The sequence below is a fragment of the Podarcis erhardii genome (genome assembly GCF_964252035.2).
Source record: "Podarcis erhardii genome assembly, chromosome: 5".
Classification (NCBI taxonomy): domain Eukaryota; kingdom Metazoa; phylum Chordata; class Lepidosauria; order Squamata; family Lacertidae; genus Podarcis; species Podarcis erhardii.
In genome coordinates, this window is record NC_138509.1 from 86242361 (window position 1) to 86258398 (window position 16038).

General features: G+C 42.3%; 1 protein-coding gene across 8 annotated transcripts in view; it reads right to left on the bottom strand.

The window, feature by feature from the left end:
• The window catches only part of TNIK (TRAF2 and NCK interacting kinase), a 295635-nt gene that overhangs the window by 41204 nt on the left and 238393 nt on the right, over positions 1 to 16038 (bottom strand). For 7 of the 8 annotated variants that reach the window (XR_014156696.1, XM_081862118.1, XM_081862117.1 and 4 more), the window contains 2 exons: positions 4676 to 4840; positions 1358 to 1597 (listed from right to left, as the gene is read on the bottom strand). Coding sequence is in view for 7 of the 8 variants with exons in the window: in XM_081862118.1 (XP_081718244.1) it covers positions 1358 to 1597; positions 4676 to 4840 (405 nt within the window). In the remaining variant the exon portion in view is untranslated. The remainder of the gene's footprint in view (positions 1 to 1357; positions 1598 to 4675; positions 4841 to 16038) is intronic. The other variant, XM_081862122.1, reaches the window with a different exon arrangement.

Below are 16038 nucleotides of genomic sequence, written 5' to 3' on the forward strand. Positions count from 1 at the left end.
TCCAGTATGGCAAGTTTTATGCTTCTAACAGAAGCCAAGATAGAGAGGCGATGATTTATTCGGATTTCAGTAAAGGACTTGGGGACTTCCTTTGCCATATTATTTAACGGTGTTTTACATACATGCCAGAGAAGAGTGGCCAACACTTCTAATTTGTTGATGCAGTGCATATTCTCGCATTTGTCTTGTTGGTTGATGCTATAGCCTGGGGCGCTACATCCAAAACTCACAAAATTAGTCCATAATACTGGGGGGTCTGGTGCAAGGGTATAAAATCTGCACCAGTGCCAAGACTTTTCCAAGTTATACCTCATTGATGTTTGCTTGTGCCCTGGAATGAAAGTGCCACTGTATAAAAGGGCCCAAGTCATATAATCCCTGAGGGCCATTTCAACAATGCTAGGGGAGGTGGCACCATCAAAGGTCTCCACTCTTTCTACAGTTGCGAGAAGCCTCTTGCATAACAACCTATTTTAGGCAGAGTATCACAGAATACTCTTTGTCTACCCAATGGCTAATATGTACTAGTAGATCGGCCTAGTCTCCAACTTCTTCTCTGTGAAATTTTAAAGTCTCTGTAGAATTGTAGAGTTGGAAGGGACCACGAAGGGCTGTCTAGTCCAACCCCTCACAATGCAGGAATCTTTTGCTCAATGTGGGGCTCGAACCCAGAGAGTCTCATGCTTTACTGACTGAGCTATCCCAGGTGCTGGTTAAGTAGACTTTTTTTGCAGGAGTACAGAACTTGCTTGGGGCAATTACTAGGGGGAGGGTGGAGGGACCCAAATTCTTTACCTTTCGTGCTGGCTCACTTAGCTGCTATGGAGGCCATGGCAGGGATAATGTTAGGCCCACTCTGATCTATAAGTAAGGGTCAGTTTACATTTTACATGGCAGATGGATTTCTCTAAATGTGCAGTGGACCTGCACCAGGGAGATATGGCCTACCATGGAATGCAGTAAACCGTCGTATTCCAGGTCATGCTATTATCCACCCATTTGCTAGAGCACTGCCTGATCTGACTGACTGTGGGTTCCAAATGTTTCAGGCACAGGTCTTCTGCGCATCTGATATCTGACCCTTTTAACTGGAGACGCCAACGACCGAGCCTAGAAACTTCTGCACTCAAAGCATGTGTTCAGCCAGAAAGCTACACTCCCTTCCCACCAGGGCCCCTGTTGCATGCTCTCTAGAATTTAGGGGACACGCCTGCCCAGATCTGTACACACTGTGGGAGGCACCAGTGCTGATGAACCCCCAATAAAGTGTGAAAAATAAGGCCTAAGGCGCCATCGCAGAGGAACTGAGCTACTCTCTACTCCAAACCTTGCAAGTTAGCAGTGACCTCATTTTTACCTTTGGCGGAATGTCTTCCTCCTGTCGTAACCAAGAACTTCGGTCAAACTTTTCAACGCGAGGGGGGAGAGGAGGGTTTTCGGAGGTGGGGTCCGAGTTCTGCCTTGGCATCTCAGTGCGGTGAGAGGTCACCGTCAGAGCCGCCTGAAACCCAGCCATTCCCTTTGTGGGCTGTTCATGCAGTGACTGAGAGGCAGGCAAGGAAGGTCCTTGGGATTTCACACTGACCAGATGTGGAATCTATGCACCAAGTCAAAACAAAACCATCAGTAGGAAAAAATAAATAAATGTAATTTTGTGTTTTTTAAAAAATGAATAGTTGTAAAGCAATTTTTCTTTAAAAAAAAACTTTGTTCCACATTTATTTTGGTTTGCTTTTTTTCTTTTAAATTCCATTCAAAAATGTAATAAGAAGATTCAAAGATTACAATATTAAGCAGAATGAGGTCAGGAAATGCCAAATATGAGATTCCTCATATAGCCTTAATTCTACCCCTCTCTACATATAATCGTTATGATATAATCGTTAACTATATGATCATGTGTTATTTGTGAAATGGTTTAAGAAAATACATGAGATTTTTTTCAAAAAAAAAAAAAAAAGTTTTTGCAGGCATATCCAAAAACATAATGGAGACCTGATTTTCCCCAGGCTTTTATGTATTGGTGCAGCAGTGCAGTGATTGGTTTGGTGTGACATTTTAGCTTCATGTTTCAAAGAAAAATGCAAAGAAGAAGTGGCTGTTTTCAGGAGTTTCAGGCTCTGATGAGCTGCCAAAAATTATTAGCTTTTATTGCATTGCCGCTACTATGTGGTATATATCTATAAAGAATTGTTATAAACCATGTATAGAGACTTATTTGCAAGGCTGGTGCTCCACTTTTTTTAGTTGCACTGAGTTGCCAAAAGAAAGGAAGAAAGACAGGGGAGAGAAGGAAGGAAGGAAGGAAGGAAGGAAGGAAGGAAGGAAGGAAGGAGCAAGCTACGAATGTGTATTTTTATGCTGTGGAAGTGAATTGGCTTCCAAAGCATAAGTAAAGTAGACTCTATGATAAACCAAGTACAATCTGCTTCTCTGGAAGATTGAGGGCTCTGCATTTAGAAATACTTTAGGATGGATCAAGATTTAGTGATGCATACAGTAGACCAGTAGGTCAAACACCTTTTCACCCCAGGGAATACTTGAAAATTGTTGAGAGCCTTGAAGGACCACTTAATGATTTTTGTGCCTGCTGTTAGTAGTTGTAATGTATAGTGCTAATGCTGTATGATTTTGAATTACATTTCTACCACCATGCAATGGATCAACTGAACGAAGCTTGTGTATCACTTGCAGCCTATGAAACACAGTAAATTCTACTCATTTCAGTGGTCTCTTCTGAACATGATGGCGTCTACCCACTTTACCCATGTTATATGCCTCCTCTAAGATGTGCATAAATATACTACATTTACAGAGGCATAGGGGTTTATTTAGGGCTAGAGGTCTAGAGTACTGGGGTGGGGGTCCCTCAGCATTTCCCCATCAGTTTTAAAAAGGGAACTTGACTCCTGCAAAATTATTGTTAAGTTGGATAGTTTTAAATGACATGCATGAATGAAAAGAAAGCTGGGGGTGGGGGAGAGAAGCAATTATGGTAAAATTTTGCTCGCTACCAGGTATTTTTTGTTTCAGCATAGTTGGAGGAAAAGGTCCCAAGTGAGACAGAAAGGTTGCCATACTGGAGCAGACCAATGTTTCATATACAATCTTTCACTTTTCTCTCATGGAAGATGCCACCTGATAACTCCAGAATGAGGGAAAATGTTTTATCATGTGTATCCTACTTTTCTTTGGAGAATTCAGATAAATTTACATGGTAGGTTTGGCAGGCAGGTGCCCATCCAGATTGACATCTGCTTTGACAACGTAACAGTGCAATGTTTGTTATCAACAGAACAAAGGAGGAAGAGGGATGATCTGGAACGGAACTGGTGATCAGGTTATGAATGGAACCATGAGAATGCAAATATTCTACTTCTTTACTCCCAAGTTCAGATATTCGGCTACTGTTAATTTAGCATACTCTGAAAGCTGAGTTGCTACATTTGACAGGGACTCGTTGCAGATCTTGTCCCTCTGATGAGTGTTTCCTAAGACGCACTTCTCATTCATTGGGAAAGGTACATTAGAAGCAACTTACGGTAGGTATGCACCTAAATATATATAACATGCAAACACATCCTTGATTGATAGTTCTATGAGGTTTGGAGAAAGCAACATAAACAATACATGGCTCGCTTACCCTACAACTGCTCAGCAGTGGCTGTTTTTCATCAGGCAGTTTGCAGATAGGCAGTAGAGTCTCTATTAATAAAATCATCTTATCCGAATACATCATGCACCTCCCCATGGACCACATATACAGAACTACTGCCCCACATCAGTGTAAGACTATTAAAATAGTGCAAGACAATTAAAATAGCCTTTCTGAGGTGCATTTATTCGTTACTTGACCAATGGTCCCATCCAAGGCAAGATCTGGAGCGGGTTTGACACTCACATTCTCCCCATCCTACCCTATATTTCCTTAAGGTGGTAATAAATGTGCTGCTTGTTTGAATGTATGTGTGATCACCCTAACCTTGGAAGATAGAGTCTGCTCCTCCCCCATCCCAACCCAAATGGTTAACACAGTGGCCTGGTTCGTAAGTCAAAGGAAGCCAAATTACGGCTCACTGGGATCACACAAGCATGCTGGTTTGTTCTTGGCTTCAGAACATTTTTAAGGAGGAGAGCACTTGACCATGACCCCACATTTGCATGACATACCAAGCCTACCACTGGCTTAGTTGCCATGCTGCACTGGGCTAAAAGGACCAGGTAGGAGGAAAACAGCTGTGATCTGCTCCCTGGGAGGCAGCACTTTTGCATGTTCAGGCTAAGTCATGGTTAAGCATTATGCGCAAACGAGGCCAATGTGTGTTGGCCCTCAAAATAATTTGGGCATTCTAAACTACATGCATGCATGCTAGTATTGCATCTCACCATGGGAAAGGAAGTATTTTCCAAAGTGGGGCTGAAATAGGATGTGTTAACTGGAATATGTCTCTGCATTTACAAGATTAGTTCAGCCTGCCCAAATAAACTGAACTAAGGCAGTGATACTGTCATCACAGCGTTGCCACAGGCAGCATATTGAATATGATTGCATGAAACACATATTTGACAGATGAAACACATTTAGGCAGGACATTACCTTGAATGAGGACCATGTGTCGTATTTTATTTGCATATGACCAGAAGAAGAAAATGAGACTCCACGGAGTCACTGTACCTGTGGATCCACTGGTCTGAGCATGGGTGGCGTCCGAGCAGGCTGCACCCCACTAATACTAAAGGACTCTGACCGAGGAGGCAGGTTTGGATCTGATATTCTGTTGGCCACCTTGTGAGGCATTGCTGGAGAACTCTGCCGGTTGAGCCTGGAACGTTCCTCCACCTAAAGCAAGGGGGGGAAAGGAGCTGTGATCTCAAGTTACCTGAATGCACGGCCTATAATATACCTGGAGCCTGTACAGCCATTTCCTTAGCTCAAATTTCCAACCAGCCATTCCAAAACATCAGCAATATCCCAACAATTAATGTTTGAACACAGATTCTTTGCTACTGCGGAGGACTTTCATATCAGTAAAAAGAACCCACTACAACATGCTTTGTCAGCTAATACATTTCACTTAGAGGGCAGACAGTGAAGTGGTATTTGCAGATGTCTAGATCTACCTGCTGCATTCAAAGAACCCACTGAATTGAGAAAAGGGTAGTTTTTAAATGGGCAGCACTGGGTGGGAATCAGCAGGGAGAGCTAAGCAAAATTCAAAAACAAAAACTCAAGCCATTGAATGAAATAGAAATCAGCTGAAGGAGAGAAAAAGGAAGACATGTGAAATGAAAGAATGGTAATGTACAAGAACAGATTAGGCGAGAGGTTCTAAAATCCAGAAGGTGAAATGGCTGGATGTGGGAAAGATGCCAATGGAAGGCAGGCCTAGAGACAGGGCCTCCTAGGGGGTGGGCCTGATGGACCAGGTAGGCTCCATCAGTCGGTCAGGTGGGGGAATACAGAGCCTGGGCATGCAACAGATCTCCCGTGCTGTTGCCCCCCGTGACTAATGTTCAGTGTCATACTCATTCTTGCAGATTTCATCTCACTCATGGTAAAAGAAGTCAACTGAGTATAAAACAAAAGACAGGCATCACGATTGATCAGTGCGGAATTATTCCTTTAAAACAGACAACCGACACCTTGTATACCGTTACAATTTAAAATATGCTTCTTTATGACAAACAACATTGTACTCTTACATCCTTCCGCAGGGCCTGCAAGACAGAGTTGTTCCACCAGGCCTTTGGTCAGGGTGCAGCCTGACTCCCTCCTCTGGCAACCTGCACAGAATCTTGCTTAATCGGTTGCCATTAATTTGATTTAATTAATTTTTATAATGAAATATTTTTAGAATGTGTGATTATTTGATTGTTTGATTATTTGATTATTGTTAGCCGCCCTGAGCTCGGCTTCGGCTGGGGAGGGCGGGATATAAATAAAATTTATTATTATTATTATTATTATTATTATTATTATTATTATTATTATTAACTCTGCAGTGTGATACAAGGCAGTAAAAAGAAACCAATCCCCCACTAAAAAGCTGAAAGAATAGACATCTAACAACTATGAGGAAAATGTGTAAAGATTGTGGGTGTGTGGATGCGATGGGAAGGGAAGGTGTGTGAAGAATACTGTGTACTTTATTTAACAATTTGTAAACATGGATTTTGGTGTATAAGTAATGAATGGCTTGCAGCTTGGACACCACAATCAAGGCTTACAAATGATCAACAAACCATAAATTTTGCCTAATGAAATGTGAGGTTACTACTTCAAGTTTATCAAGCAATGGTATCATATCTCACATATGCAATCAAGCAAAGTATGTTTAATAGAAATAGCATAATTGCTCTTACTTCCAAGCTATTTCCCCGGGCATCAGTTGTCCTAGTAAACAACTGTTTCCATTTTTCTTTATGGAAAGTATTTTTAGATGTTTGAAAACTGGCACCCTATTCATTTCTCCTCAATCTTATTTTTGCTTACCACAAAAACGTATCTCATGTACATTTGTGCTTTTCCAAATATGAAAGTCCTTTTTTTTCCATTTCACAATGAACACAAAGAAAGGTAATAGCTACAGCATGTAGGTTCCCCAGAGCCTACAATGAATGGGATCAGTTGTCATCAAATTACTCCAAAATGAATGCAGTTTTGATCCAAATTGATCCATATATATATATGGAATGTTGTGATACCAATTTATATTCTACTCACATATTCTTTAAAAAAATGGCTGTACAGGCTTCATACAGATTCCAACTCGCCTCCAGAAAGCAGCCCATCAAACCCTGCCCAAGCAGACTGCTGACATTTCTACAGCTCCAGGAGATTATAAATCAGAGGCAAGAAAATGCATTTTTATGCCATATTACAATAGCAGTGATCACGGATTGCGGTCATTTGCAAAATCTGAACCGTAGTGTTCAAAAAAAATCTCCTAGTGTGGCTCCGGCCATAGCAAAATGAGCAAGCCCCACAGAAACAGGAGCAGGTTGTTGAAAAGGAGGGCATGCAAAGGCGGAGAATACCAGGCTCCTCCCAGGGAATGAGCTCTTTGGTTTTGGCGATTCCAAAGACTGTACAGAGAGCATAGGCAGCATAATGAAACCAACAGACAACTTACAGGTCACTGCTATGACCTCTGCTTTTGGTTTCGGAAAGGCAAGGGCAGCGGTAAGAGTGCACAGCCAGAAGGTAACGTTGTCAAAATGAAAGCTTAGAGCCAAAATTTCCAAACTGCGTGCCAGGGTGTACTAGAAAACTGCTGGTGGGCCAAGAGAAACAGAATTAAAAGACTCAAGCTTTTATGAGCCTGAAGCATCTGCCTGCAAAAGGAGGCTGCCTAATGAATCTCTGTATGAATTGCTGCTCTGGCCTTGCCTCCTACCATCCAGCTCCAGCTGATCAGACAATTGCTTCAATAAAGGTATCTGGGAACTTCTGGTGAAAGCTTCCAATAACTGCTCACACAGGCCAAATAATGTCTGGTAGGGTAGGAGCACCGGAAGCTGCCTTATACCAAGTCAAACCATTGGTCCATCTGGCTCAGTATTGTATACAGTGATAGGCTGAGGCTCTTCAGGATTTCAGGGGTGAGTCTTTGCCTACCTAGAAATACCAGGGATTGAATCTGGAACCTTCTGCATGCAAAATGAGCTCTGGACCTTTCCCCACATGTAAAGATGCAGCAGAATGATTTGACCTCAGAGGAGGCATGTCCTGAACAGAGACTCACAAAGAAGCACAAGGGGGTAGGCTCTCCAGAGTACAGGGAGTTCTTACATTGTGAAAGTAAGACTTCAGTTTTATGTCAGAAAATGTGGGATTCTGTTTGGGAAATGCTGGCTTAGAGGCGATAGAACCCACTGACCACAATCTGCATTGCGAGAGCAGCCTTACCTCTTCTGATACCACAAACGACAAAAGAAATGCTTTAAGTGAGATTTCAAAAAGTGACACACTATGGCAGCAAGAGAAGGCAATGTGCTTGTCTGCAAAATCCAGTGATGAAGCTTGATTAAAAGATATTGTGTTGACATAGAAACATAAAGAAAGTGAATCATTTCAGACAAAATATAATTCCAGATCTGAGTCAAATGCAAACAATCACATCAAGTGTTTAATTTCAAGAAGGCTCGTATCTTTATATGCAAATTTACACCATCACCAAGCGGATGCTTACCAAGCTTCTTCAGTTTTCTTATTACAGTTGTGCTACAAAGAGATTCTCAAAATAGCAAAAACAAACACTAGATATACTTTAGGTGGAATGACTGTTAGTTGGCTATATTTAAACACCCTGACTACATTCAAGAGAGAGGATATTTTCTGAGCAGAGTCCTGTTGATTCTTTGGCTGCCCCCAAGATACTTGAGATGACTTCTCCAAAAAAAAAAAAAAAAAAAAAAAAAGAAAGGAAAGGAAAGGAAAGGAAAGGAAAGGAAAGGAAAGGAAAAAAAAGGGGGGGGGACACCTAAGCAGGGAAGATTCTCTTTCAAAAAATCCTCTTACACAACACAAAACCTGGAGCAGCAGTTAAAAGAAGGGACTGACAAGCTGATCAGAAAGGGATTGCTTGCTTGTTTCAGAGTGTCCCAAATCAGAGTTGTGATGAAAAAAAGTCTGAAGGTAATTTGCCAAGGAATAAAAAGATCTCCCACTGTCTCCTCTGAAAGGACCTCTCCCCTCCACAGAAGGCTAAGCCACTACCGTGACGTGTGCACCCCCTTCGTCAAATGCAGCCTGCAGTCTTCAATACTGGCTGCCTCTCATTGACCCAGCAGGGAGAATTAAATTATCCAATTATAAAAAGCACTTTCACACATTTTACGTACAAACTACCATGCCAATATATTACATCAGGGCATAATTTTAGTGGTTTTACAAAGCAATAAATGCCCCGGGTAAATATTTTATTTGGCCCTCTGTTCTTTACAATGCTTCTTGCTTGCCGTCCTCCGAATGACCGTGAAGTAGTCGATAAGGTTGGCCAAATATTTGGGAACTTCCGGTTTGTCCTCTGCTCCCAGAGTAAATGTAGAGTGCATTCTGGGACAGGCTCCAATAACTCCACATGGGGGCCAAATCATCTTTGGCAGCAAACTACCACAGGACAACAGGATTAAAATAACCTTTGCTTTGGATGTCATCATTGAACGCTCACGACTACTTTGTTGTGAAATGAGCTTGATCTGGAAGAGCAGTCTACATAACTGAATCAGTTGCGGCTTTCAAGAAGATCAGCTTAATGTTAAGAAGCTAGGTATGGAGTAGTTATTCCCCCCAAAAGGTTTAACAAGGGCATCTGGGGGTAGGAATTGTCACCTACAGCATATGGCAATCCAAAAAAGATACAGTACTGCATTGTAAATCAGCTATGATGGGTTATCTAGGGTTAGTCTGTCAGCATCTTAAGGCTACTGAGCAGCAGCACATGGAAATGAGGCAAGTTGGGAGACAGAATAAGAAACAATATGTTTTCAGAACAAATATGCATCTGCATAAATATTGGGATGACATCTAGCGGGTGACAGCATTATTTCAATAGGTCTCCAAGGAATTTCAGGAAACATGCCTACGTTCAAGTCTAGACCAAAGATGACCAGACTAAAACCTGTCTCCTGAAGGAATGTGCAGGATGTTCAGCGGACTAAGGAGGCAATGCAAATAATCCAAAAAGTGGAGTATGAGATGCACTTGTATTACCCTTCAACTATTTTAACCGATAGTATTTCCACAACCTGGCAAGTGAACAGACACCTGAGTCTTCTGCTTAGTAGATCTGTTTCACAAGAAAGTTATTGATGTGTCTTCAAGTCTAAAGTTCAGATTCCATCAATGGAATGCTTCCCCCATAGTTTTATATGGTCCTGAATGCACTTAGAAGTAACTGAAATCAATGGGAGTTATTTCCATGTAAATGGATTTAAGATCAGGTGGTATTAAGAGTAAACAGATAAAGGTAAAAAGGTAAAGTACCCCTGGACGGTTAAGTCCAGTAAAAGGTGACTATGGGGTGTAACGCTCATCTTGCTTCAGGCCGAGGGAGCCGGCGTTTGTCCACATACAGCTTTCCGGGTCATGTGGCCAGTATGACTAAACCGCTTCTGGTGCAATGGAATAATGTGACAGAAGCCAAAGTGCATGGAAACGCCGTTTGCCGTATTAAAAGATTACCCCTGCCCCAGCAGCTTATATGCTTTTCAAAGTTTTCCACGTTTATAAAAATAACTCTTAGGCAAACAGCTGAACAAACCACACTTTGCAGTAAGATGAGTTTAGCCTTTATTTATGCTCTAATCAGTCTCAGGTGCAGTGATAATACAGGAAGAGGCTCCTCAAGTCCACCACTCTCACAAACTGGTGGAAACCATTTCACAATCACAATAAAAAGTTCAAAAGTGTAAAAGGCAATCACACTTTAAAAGTAATTTTAAAACATATTTGATTCTTCTTCTCAATCAGTATTTCATCACAATTTGAGCATGCAAGTAATATTAAGCAATCCTCACTCCTTAACCATTGTTTCCTGCAACATTACGTGCCCTGCATCACATGCCATCACTCCAAAAGGGGCGTTTTGGATGCTGGACCTTCTTCCGTGACACCTGATATCGCAGCCTGCCACAAACACCCAGATCATGAGGTAGCGATTAGCTTTGGATAGTGAGAGAGATGCACTGTGCCTCTCTCATTTTTCGAGACTTCAGCCATCTGCTATCTTGGCTGGGAAGATGGAGCTTTTCCCCCCTGGAGGAGGGAGTAGCAGGTAGTGTAGCTGAGAGAGGGAAACTGCCTCCTTGCAAGTAATCCTCTCAAATGCTTGAAAAGTCCCTCAAAGGTTTTTCAGCATTCGAAAGGAATGGTCACTGGTTTTCAAGTGAGCACCCATCACTATTTTCAACTATTATAATTATACTTTTTTTTTTAAGACATTGTACTTAAACCAAGTGAGCAAAAGTAAGCAAGGAATCCTTTGGATCCTGATCTAGGCCAGGATCAAAAGAACTCTACAAGAAGTTCTGAATAGCCAGAAGTGGTTTTGTGCATTGCTGGATACAATGCATAGCAAACTACTTTTGAAACTCAAATCTCCTTTTAAAAAAGATTGTGCATGTAACACTAAGCCATGGTTTACTTGATTGTTCACCTTAAGTGCAGTTTACAAACCAGAACAAACCGAACTCATAAGCCATGGTTTGTTGGCAGTTTTAAAACCTTGATTTACATTAACTACAGCTGAGCATTAGAGAGAGAGAGAAGGGCTGTGTGTGTGTGTGTGTGTGTGTGTGTGTCTGTTTCTCTACTGTTCCAAGAAAAGGGGGGGGGGGCAATTACTAGGTTAAAAAAGCAAATAGGAAAATATATGTGGATTTATATGTGGAAAACTGGATTGAAACAATCACCTAAAATCATAGCATATAATTATATGGTAGTTATACTGAGGTATAATATCATACAGAAAATTTAAAATATATAATAATTATTATTAATTGAATTTATATACCGCCCTATACCCAGAGGTCTCAGGGCAGTTCACAAAAAAGATATGAGCATACAGACAGTAAGGGTGGTGGCAGGATGCCAAAGGTGAACTTATTTTTGGAAATAAGTTCTTGAGATTATTAGAAATACACCACTTACTCTATTACAGTTATAGAAAAGAAGAGGTTAGTATTCCCCATGATAAAGATGGAAGATCTCCTAGTGGCTTGTAATACATGCACATGATTAAGGCACTGCCACGTAATTTGTGGCCTTTAATCAGTTTGGGAAGAAGCCATAGCATAGGTCAAATGTTTCAAAGGTAGAAACATCCAGGTTCACTTCCTGGCATCTTGAAGCGTATCAGCAAGCAGGTAATAGGGAAGATCTGTACCAGAGATCCTGGGTAGCTGCTGCCAGCTAGAAAAGAGAATACTGGGATAAATGGACATACTGTCTGATCAGGCAACTTCTGGTATGCCTTATTTCTACTAGACTCATTTATGGCCTGTATACCTAAAAGAACTATAAGGTCCCAAATAGAAGCTATATTCTATGTATTTCCAACAGCTAAATTCTGAGTGGCAAGGAAACGAGCCTATCAAGAACACGTTTCAGTCAATTAAACTGGCCTCCGTGTTTTTTGTCAGTATATGTATTAAAAATATTTTTAAAAAGAATCAGCTACAGATATTCAAAGGGAGGGGCTTTTTACTCAAACAAAATGCTTTTAATTGATTTACCTAACCCATTAATTGACTTGACTTTGCAGCTGTCGGTTTTGCAAAATAATTTCAAAGACATGTGAGGCTCAGGGAGTCACCAGAAGCAAAGCAACACCCAGTTCCCTGGCTCGATACAATTTGCTTCCACCACGGCACCAGCCCCTGAGCAAGCCCCAGCTTATAGAATGGCAAGAGCTTATTGGCAATGGCGAGAGAAATCACTCCCCGGCACATTTTAGTGACGCTGCCTAGCATATCTCAAGTCCGGTGTGCTCGAAGACAGAGATATGTAGTTATGAACATGCACACCCAGAGTCTGCTTCGCATGAGATACCTGAGAAGGAAGTTTGGAAGACCAACAGGAGGAATTAGAAAATGAACCCAGAGGCATCTGCAAAGTGATGCCAGAAGAAGAATTACCCTGGCAAGATTTGGAAGACTGAATCAGATCCGAGTTGGAAGAAAATGAAAGGGAATTTAAAGATGCTGAGCGAGAGCTAGAAGACAAAGATGTCAAGTTGGGTACATTCAGATGAGAAGTTTGTGGACAAAGATCCAGAGCAAGAAACTCTTCCATGCTTCGCCCTATTCTTTTCCTCTGCATCTGCACATGATGGACCCCAGTGGGAAGCTGGCGATGTTCTAAGAGGCTCTCCAAAGATGCATGATGCTTCTTCGTCTCATCAGCTTGTATCTTCATCCTTCTCAAGAGGCATGCTGGACTAGAAGCACTCAGATCTAGGTTATCACGTGTTGCCGAGATATTGCACAATGACGGAACACTCCTCGAAGAGGTAATGACACTTGGGTGTAGATGAGAATGAAGCTGCTTCCTCTCCTTGTCCACACTGTGTTCTTGGAAATTCATTTTGATTTTATAGGGAGGCAGTGGTGGCTTACCTCCTTCTGGAAGGTGGGGAGAAGACACACACTTGACCTCCAATCTCATTTGCCTCTCAGGACTGCACCCATGCGACCGAGACCCTTTGGGGGATTTCATGCCATTTTCCCCCAACTGCTCATGAAAACCAAGACTGGTTTTGGGGTTTATAAAGATGGGTCTATTCTTTAGCTCTTCTTGTGGACTTGGCATGGAGATCTTAATAACAGGCACCCAGAGTGTTTGCTTAGCAGAGTCCGGAAAGTCCTTTCTGTGAGGGTCTAATGCTCGTTGGTTTTGTCTACCACGAGGTTTAACAATATTTAAAAAGGGCTTAGAGTTGGATTGTGGAGCAACACCTTTGTCAGTAACATAAGTCACCAGTTGTTGGGGCACGAAACTGTGGTTCTGCTTAGCTGGAATAACTGGTGGGTTATTAAAAGCTCGCTGATGTACCTGGGAAAGCAGGATTACAGAAATCAAACTATTAAAACACATGTTTTTGGTTAATCGCACGAGTATATAATTATTGGCAAATGTCCTTCACCATGATTAGCTTCTAACAAAAGAAGTACCAGGGCTCCTGCCTGCTTGGAAAGTTCAGCTCCAATCCAGGGTTGCATGGAAGCTAGTTGCTCTAACTCACAGGTGAGAGAAGGTCACTCAGAACATGCCCAGCATTCTTCAGCAAGGCTGATTTTGCATAGAATGCATAATAACTACCTGAATGGAACACATCAAGGGGCTGTCTTGTTCAGCATCCCATTTCTAACAGTGGGCAGTCAAATGCTTTTGGGAACTTCCCAAGGAGAGCATGAAGGCACCAGCCCTCTCCCATTGGCCCCCTCCACCTAGCGACCAGCATTCAGTGGCACCTTCCCTCTGAACGTGGAAATGCCATTTAGCTATTATGGACCTGTCTTCCATAAATTGCTCTAATCCCATTTTAAAAGCTAGCTATGCCAATGGTCATCACACTGTCTCATGCAGCAGTGAACCTGCCAAGTTAGTTAAGTATTTTCTTTTGTCTGCCCAATCAATTCCATTGCATGATGCTGAACTCCAGAGTTAAGAGAGAGTGAAAACAGTTTCTCTATCCAATCCCTCTAAGCATTCGTAATTGTATAAAGCTCCATCACACCCTGCTTAGTCACCTTTCCCCCCTAAACTAAAAAACCCCCAAGTAGCTAACATAGTGCCCTGTGGATTTTGTTGGACTCCAACTCTCATTAGCCCCAGGCAGCGAGGCCAGTAGTCAGGGGTGCTAGAACATGTAATCCATGTTGGCTACTGCTGAGATATTCTCACCCCCCATAAGCAAATTGCTCCAACATTTCAGTCATTGTGGTTGCCCTTTTTATACCTTTTACAGTTATCTGTCTGACTATTGTCAGCTGCTATGAGGGCCATGTGGGTGCAAAAATGCTGCAAGCATTTCACAAGTAATTTCATTAAAAATCATTTAAATTCAACAGTATGCTCTGCTTCCTGCTCAGGATTTTCAGGAACCCTCCTCCTTCTCCTCCCTTCCTCTAGGTATGAAACTGACTAGTATAGAAGCTGTTGTCACTTTGTCTAGTCAATTTCAGGGCTCCTTGACTGACAGAGGAGAAAGAGAAACACACACACACACCCATTAGACAAAAAAGGCATTTGGATTTTGACTCTCTTTCCCTCAACACTCCTCCATTACAGCTGCTAGATCGGGGCTAGTTCCACGAGGAAGTTGCTCCCATTGCACACAAAACTATGCAATGCAGGTGTTTCCATCCGTGAACAAAGCTCCCCACTCCTTGTCTCATTTAGCACATTCCCACAGCCACAAGGGCAAGAAATCTGCTTTTCAGATAAGAAGAAATGAAAATGATAGTGGCGATTTTCAGGAATCTAAATTCTACATTATAGAACAGAATTGTGTATAGGACACTCCTGCAAATGGAGAGTCTGCAACAGACAAGAAGCTTTTGAAGTGATAGCCATTACCATTGCTCTAGTGATACCCGAAATCCCCTTTTGAATGGGCAATACCTTCTTTCAGGGCAACCGTGTTGTGTGGGGGATGCTAGTTTCTTATTCAGCAGCTGGCACAGTTACAGCAGAGATAAGAGCAGGGTGTTCCTGACCTTGACCCATCAGCAGGCATCATCAGTAATAAGCCACAAAAACAAATTGGGGCCGGTGTTCAAAGCTTTGTCCTCTTTTTTCAAGTCCCCCCCCCCCCCCGCCTCTCGCCTTAGCAAGTTAACAAATAAGGAGCCGTCAAGACAAATTACATGCAACAGGGTCACAGGAGAAGATGAACTAGCTCGTGAAGCACAACGTGCGGAGAAAGACTTTCATACAGAACTGTGGCCAATCAGGCAATAAATAAAAATGGATGGCACCCATAGCATGATGAAAGAGCTGCTGCTGATATGCTAGGCCAGAAGGCAGCTTCCTAACACAGTCTAGGCCGGTGGTTTTCAAACTGTGTTCTGGGGGATCCTGAGTTCTTCAACATGAAGATCAGTAACAGAGAGCAGCTTCCTAGAATGACTGATTGCCTGCCATGGACTTGAATTATCCAGCAAAATCCTGCCACAAGGGCACAGAGTGCGTTCAACAGCACCCTCTCTCTGTTCATGTCAGGCAGTGGTTGAGATCCATCAGACATGGACAATATCCTCACATGAACTGAGCATGCACCTTAGAACGAAACTAAGATTTCTGCGATGTGCTGAGGTTATTGTGGCAGATGTGGAAATGTTGCTCAGAGCGTGAATATATGTGGAAAGGGCTCCCTAACGTACAAAGTTTGAAAGCCACTGATCTAGGTTCAGTTCCTGTGCATTACAGAAGAAAACCGCCCAGTAAGTACCTTTTGGGGTTGGTCTCAAAACACAATACCTACAGTACAGTACTGATACTCCAGAGTGACCACCTGTGGGGGATCAGCCAGG